Source organism: Athene cunicularia (genome assembly GCF_003259725.1).
Source record: "Athene cunicularia isolate RWA chromosome 1 unlocalized genomic scaffold, athCun1 chr1_part1, whole genome shotgun sequence".
NCBI classification, from domain to species: Eukaryota; Metazoa; Chordata; class Aves; order Strigiformes; family Strigidae; genus Athene; species Athene cunicularia.
The window spans coordinates 112,819,493-112,826,671 of record NW_020799091.1 but is presented as its reverse complement, the minus strand read 5'-3'; the positions used below and the strand labels follow the sequence as shown (position 1 = coordinate 112,826,671).

General features: G+C 36.2%; 1 protein-coding gene across 6 annotated transcripts in view; it reads left to right on the top strand.

Annotated features, from left to right (window-relative positions):
• Positions 1–6,601, top strand: part of ARL6 (ADP ribosylation factor like GTPase 6) — a 19,869-nt gene extending 13,268 nt beyond the window's left edge. For 4 of the 6 annotated variants that reach the window (XM_026845421.1, XM_026845432.1, XM_026845410.1 and 1 more), the window contains 4 exons: positions 1,500–1,629; positions 3,170–3,225; positions 3,343–3,355; positions 5,759–6,601. In XM_026845421.1, the coding sequence (XP_026701222.1) occupies positions 1,500–1,629; positions 3,170–3,225; positions 3,343–3,355; positions 5,759–5,795 (236 nt within the window). In that variant the 3' untranslated portion in view covers positions 5,796–6,601. The remainder of the gene's footprint in view (positions 1–1,499; positions 1,630–3,169; positions 3,226–3,342; positions 3,356–5,758) is intronic. The other 2 variants (XM_026845449.1, XM_026845457.1) reach the window with 1 other exon arrangement.
• The last annotated feature ends 578 nt before the right edge of the window (positions 6,602–7,179 follow it).

Below are 7,179 nucleotides of genomic sequence, written 5' to 3'. Positions count from 1 at the left end.
GGGGGGGGGGGGGATACTGTGTAACAGGAAACAACATCGTAAGGTAGGAAATAATGTAAATTTCTGTGACCACCACTTTATTTAGCAAAAATCTTTAAGTATACATTTCTGAGTTTACACTGGGTAGGTTGTGCCCCTTCTTAATTGATTTAAAATAAAACACTAAAAACTCTCCGATTAACTTGGCTGTTTGCATATGTTGTCAGCTAATTTCCATGTTTTTAATTTATCTGTAACCTGCAACCTGTGGGTACCAGGTTTCCCTTAATTATATAATAGAGATTTCAATCAGGAGATAGAAAAGCTGCTTAACTGTGGAATCAAAGCAGGCTTATTAATGCTCTCTGCTTGTATTTTGAGGCTTTTGATTTTCATTAGAGGATATCAGAGGAAAAATAGCTTCAGATAGGGTAAATACTTGTGAAAATTGTCAGCATTTTGGTCAGCACTCATGATCTCTGAGTATGGGTAGATAGTGTTATCTCCAATGATTCTGTGGAACAGTTCAATAGAGATTTTTGAAAAGAACATAATTAGGAAGGTTCAAACCGCTTCAGCATTGACAGTTTGTTGAGTTTTCAGGGTTTATATTTGAAGTTTTTTACATAAACTCTTAGATTTTCCTCTGTGAAATAACTTTTTACTATTTTAAAAAGAACGTGTGTAGCAATTTTTGCCATAGGGAGGCTTTAAGTTCTTTTCACATCACAAACTGATTGATAGACTTTCTCTAATCCTGTAATTCATCTTTGTTTAAATAATACTCAAAATTCTTAGTTAGTCTTGGTGCTGGTATCTTTTGGGGAGTTTTACACCTGTCATGTTGAAGAGAGTATGCGTTGTTTCCTTCCAGTGACTCTCTAACTTTTGTGGTAATCAGGCTTATGCTTTTAAATGTGTTAAGTATGCCAAAAATTGCCAGTGTACTTGGTTTGGTCTGTAGTTTACCCTGCTAGCTGAGAAGAGCTTCTGGAAAAGAAGCCCTTCTTCAAATGAAGACAAGATAAGGGATGTGCAGACACATGCATCTTTTTCCTGTTTTATAAAGTGATGGATGCCCTAATCCAACTACTGTTGTGAGGTTACGAAAGAACACAAATCATTTTTCTGTCCATTTTACACATCCAGTCCTCACTGAAGAGAGATGTGTAGTATTTGTAGGCCGTTATTGATCTCCTGTTCCTCAGCTTCACCCACAACTTCCTTACATTTAAAGATGTAGTTACATATGCTAGGAGGAGAGAGGGTGAAAGATCCCAGAGCTTGGCAGAAAGTTTGTAAGCATTCTTGAAGCATGCATCAGAGGCCATGTGACCCAACAGTATGCATTTTGGTAGGATACAACTTTCAGAGAATTGCAGTTACAGGTGAGCAAAATATCTTCCTGTATAGTTTGTATCTTATTACATATAGAAATTAGTAAGTTTGTATCTTATTACATATAGAAATTAGTAAGTGTTGCATAATGCGATAATATTTCTGTTTCTGTTCATACCTAGATATTAAGCACCGTCGACTGCCTATTCTCTTCTTTGCTAACAAGATGGACCTCAGGGATGCAATATCATCTGTGAAAGTATCTCAGTTACTGTCATTAGAAAACATTAAAGACAAGCCCTGGCATATCTGGTAAATTTTGGGTTTTTTCTACCCTTTTTATTGGTATTATTTTGTACATTCATATTTTAACTCTTATTGTCCCACTCAGTATTATATAACATAAATTAGATCAACCAGATAAAATGCTGTGCTGCCACGTGTAGTAGTAATATTACAATACTTGCTATCAAACGTTTTAAACACACAATGCATTCATGTAGACTGTGTCTTGAAAATTTTCACAAATACCCAAATAACAAAATGGAGGACTACTAGTGAAATCAGAAAGTAGTGTTCTTATCAGAATAGCTGCTAATACTTTTTGCTGGGAAATTGAGTTGAATTGTTATTGGAATGCTGCTGTTAGTTTGTCTTGCAAATTTCAGAATATCAACAATAATACCTTTTGAGTTGTTTTTTCCCACTCTGCAGATGCTTTAGTAAGCTACTGTTCAAAGGCCATTGAGTAAACTGTTCTTGTGTGAATTCAGAGGGGCACAGTACTCTTTGTACCATATAATGCTTGAAGGAATTGTAGGAGCTAGTGTCTCTTCTTTCTGAAGGATGTAAGCTTTCATGTAAATAGAAGAGTTTTGTGCCAGTGTTCACAAGGAAAAAAACTCTCCTTTTTATCATAGTGTTTTACAGAAGTTAGATTTTTGTCTTCTTGAAGTCCTCAGATGTTGTTAAATAAAAGTTGTATCAGTAGCTAAATGCTGCTGGAAAACACAACTTTCATTTTAGGCTTTTTAATATTAAACTTGATTCCCTGGGTGTGGTTTTGGAGTCACTGCTTTTCGTTTCAGATTACACTGATGAATTTCCAGGCTCCTTGGAAGGTAATTTTATAGCTAAGCACAGTAACAGTTCACATTCACTCCTGTGCTAGCTTTCATGAGCTGAAGAATGAGGGGCCTTTAGACAGTTGTATCCCTGTGAGTCAGAAGGTAGATTTACACTGTTCTCACTGTAGCTTAAATATATCAATCTTAATGTGGCTTAATATATATTTATAACATACACTCCTAGAGTTGCTGCTACAGTGAAGTGTGTACACACTATACTTTCTTCCTCCGGTACTCCAGCATTCTTGCTGTGTATAGGAACTGCGTGGGAGGACGGTTGGACTAGATGATCTTAAAGGTCTTTTCCAACCTCAGTGGTTCTATGATTCCTCACTGTTGTTATAGGTAGTAAATATCTTTTATGGTACAATCTGAGGAGGGAGTTATCTAAGGGGAGTACAATCTGAGGAGGGAGTTATCTAAGGGGAGTTGCCACAGAACAATGCAGCTGGCTCGTGTGGGAGCTCTTCCCGAACCCCTTATGTTCTAGGAACAATTCCTCTGCCTTGAAATTGGAATTAAAATAGATCACATCTTGAAATGGTGTTTCCAGATTAGGAAGGTACTCCAGAATATATTATTTGAGAAGCAGCCTTCTCCACGTGAAGAAAACTTAAGTTAATTGTACTTGATGCTACTTTGCAGTTCCGTAAATTACAAGTATGATGATTCTACTAAAACCTGCATTTTTACAATGTTTTCATAAATTGATTTGTTTCCTTCAGTGCCAGTGATGCTCTTAAAGGAGAAGGATTACAAGAAGGTGTAGATTGGCTCCAAGGTATATCATACGTAACTCTCTTGCTCTATTTTCATTCTCCAAAACTTATTCATTTTGTAAGATTTTTTTTTTCTTTATTATTTCCTTTGTTTTCTTTCTGTCCACTTCTGCTGTCAGATCAAATTACAGAGTGAGTACTGATGTTCTATCTCATTTGCCTTTAGTTTGGGTCCTTAATGTACACAAAACATCATGTCAGTTTCTCTGACAAAACTGCATGAAATATTAATGCATAATCTTGCAGGGTAGCACTTTCTACTCAATCATACCAGCTCCTGCAATTCAGTTGATTATTGTCGTAGTTCAGTTTCTTCTTTATTCTTCCAGTCCTGTCCCTGTTTTACATAATGTTATGTACCAGGAAATGGTGAAAAAGCAGACTAGAAAAATAAGCAAAACACACAAATACATGAGTTTTGATTATTCATCTTAAGTTCTTTAGAGCCAAAATAAGAATAGCTTACATCATAACCATCATAGAATATGCAGATACCTATAGCCACATAGAAAATACCAGATCCATCTTGGATGATGTAGTACATACACATTTTAATTACAGATTTAGTATGGATGCCATATATCCTTCTATTGTATGTTGGTAAGAGTCTGGTCTCTTTTGTCATCCCACGTACCGCTAAATGTATAGAATAGTGAAGTGTGGTATTGTTTTGGTAGACTCGTTCCTTCCACTGTGAGTGTATGAGGTAGCGTAGTACAATCGGCATCCGCGTGAGGGTTTGTGTGGCGGCATGTTCTGTGCTGAGGCAGCCGCTAGATGTCAGTGACCGACAAGAGCCGGTGCCACTGAACTCCGTTCCTGCAAAATGCACCTAAATAACACCCAGCATTGTCCCTGATTTAACATGTTCCATTTATCTATGGATACCAGACTGTCCTTTCTAATTAGAATCCTTACTGCTAATTAAAAAGAGATGGTTTATTTTACTGTGTTATTACAGAATACAAAAACATTTGGTCATGTTTTCAGAGAAAGGAATACTAGCCAAAAATAGTCTTTACAAAGAGATTTACTGCCCTACAGAACACTGATGCATCCTCCACCATCTAAGAGTTCTGTGGTGAAGAACCAGCATCTTACTACTGAGTTTCCTTCACTCCTGTATGCTGCTATCATAGAGGCAGATTCCAAATCACGTACTCTTTCCTAATTTCAGGCATAGTTCTGATTTTTCAATATTTTCCTGTGATTTTCAATGTCTCTGCTTATCTTTGAGGAGCCTTCTAAGTTTCAGTCAAATTTTGAGTTGGTGGTTTTGTACGTAGCTTCAAGCTACTTAAAATTATCTCTAATGCTTGTCTAAATATTTTTCTGACAAAATATTTAAGTTGTATATGTAGATTTTTAAGTACAGTAAGGAGGAGCTTCTGTATAGCTCTTCACTTCTCATGGATTGTTAAATTGCTTCATTTTCTGAGCTGAAATTCTTCATGGATGAGCTTTATCTAAAAATTTCCTTTAACTCCCTGCTTCATTGTCCCTAAAAGCCTAAGAGGGGCTGGGTTTAAACTTGTATTGTTGCCTAAGCACTTGCAGTTTGGCAGTTATACTTTTAATGGATTAAGACTTTGATATTTCAGGAACAAATTTTTACTATGATTCTCCTCCTTGTTTGTAGAGCACTAGAGAGAACTATTTGGAACAACTCTTAAGTTATAGTGGTCCCCAAATGACAGCCTGTGGATGCCATAAAATTCAGTGGAGGAAATGACACCTGATTAATGAATGCACAGCTCTCCTCATCAACAGCATTGCTTTCCGTAGTTACCTTTTGCATACTCAAACTAGATAAGGGGCAACAGGGGCAGAAAGTTTTGCCTTTTTCCCCCTAGTGAAGGCTGCGTTTGCATATTTTCCTATTTTGTAATGGGGTTGCTATTGCAACAACACATCAGCAGAGTAAAACTAACCTGTCTCTCGGCAGTTTAGACCCAGCTCACGTTCCCTATTAGTGGGGCAGATTATGCTGACTTCCACATTCTGTAATGGCGATGCAGTACATTTATGTTAACGAACGAAAAGTTAGAAGTGAATTGAGAAGTGGCAATCAGGCCACAATGGAGAAGTGCAGCTACTGAGAGCAAAGAAGCTTTCATGCGAGTTATTCAAAAACAAACTAAATCCTTTGCTATTGGGGAATTAGTTCATGTTCAGTTATGTGGAAGCTGAAATGTGTACAAGAAATTGAAATGCATACTTCATGAAGTAAACTTCCAGGCCTTATTTTCATCAATGTTACCTTATAAGCACAAAAAAGATAAAAATTGAATTATGTGGAAGAGTCTTTCTGTTCAGTCAGCAACATTTGGGGGAAACAACTTGGCTGGGGAGGAGTTTCAGAAGTGGATGAAAGTTGAAAACAACGCTTACTGCATTGTCCCCCATTCTTGTAACTACACCAAAATATCTGTTGGTGTAGTTCTGTAACCTGAACAATACTGGATTACATTTTCAAAGAGCAAAAGATATTAAGAATTCATCTAATATTAAGACTAACTTTCTTTTTATTGACAGATCAAATCCAAGCAGTGAAGACGTGAGAGACAGATAAAAGATGTATGGCATTCTTTTATAAACTTGGTCAGTAGGTGTACAAGTTCCTTGGAAAGGAAGAATGATATAAAGAAAATGAACCATTCAGCTAAAATATACTGTGTTGACTTGTTTTCTTTTAGTATCTCTTCCAGGAAAACTGAATGTAGGCAACATAGCACCTCAGGTATACACATTGATGAATTAAATTGAATCTTGTGACTGGAGACCACATTTAAAAAAAAAAAAATTGTGTTACCAATAAACATCTGCATTCATATGAGTTTTAGGTGATGATTAGCCATCGGGAAATGCCCTCTTTTTGGGGGGGGACACCTTTTGACCAAATGGAAATATTTATTTTCCTGAGCAAGAATAATCACTTCCTGAAATACAGCTGCATGAGATACCTAAAACGTTGTAGGTATTTCTGCAATTTTTTTATTGTAAAGTTTGATGCTGGGTTTTTAGTAACCATCTACAATAGGCTTCTAGGGGGATATTTTGACTTAAGACACAAGTATTCAAATGCTGTGTATTTGTTATAGAAGGTTGCAGATGTTTTTAAGGAACTGCTTTTAATGAAATGTTATGAATTGGTTTTGTGATGTGCCATGGTTATATTTGCATTCCCATCAATAAAACTTCAGATATAAAACATGCCATAGTTTGTTTTTTCTAACTTAAATATGTTCATTGATAGTCTTAACATCTTGGAAATTTTTGGTTTTCTGTTCATTTTATTTGTAATTTGCCCATTTTCCAATTGAAATAGCACTGTATGCTGTAATAAAACGGTATCACTTTTGCAAAGCTTTTTTTTTTAACTGCATATTTATTGCACTTTCTAATAAACTGGACTGCTCTTGCAGATATTTAAGGAGCATATGGTTGAAAGTTAAGGGACAGTTCACTAGTTCTTTGGATCATTAATATGAATTGTGTTTTTTACTTCTGTTGTGTATAAAAACGGTTTTACTTTTAAGAATAATTTTTAATAAACTTTCTGATTTCAAAGATGTACCATAGGTAACATTAAGCCAATGCTAAGAACTTTGTCATGCCACCTTATCCCCTTTAATCCCTCCTACCTTGTCCAAGAAACAAGCAGCCTGGCACTGGGAATGATGAAGACTGTATTTAACTGATTAGCTCCTTCCTGTGGGAAATGTAATATGTGGGTCCTGCAAAAGCTACCCCCCCATAGCATATAAAATACACAAATGTTCTGTAAGCATGCCTTTTAGGGCTCACTTAATAAAGGAATATTTGGAGCAAAGGGACCTTCCTAAAAGGATAGAAGACCTTAATGTACTTTCAGTTCTTATTAAACAGTTAATTAACTCCCCTGCTTTGCTAGAGGGAAGTAATCCCTACTGTAAAACATCTTTCTTACAGGACGC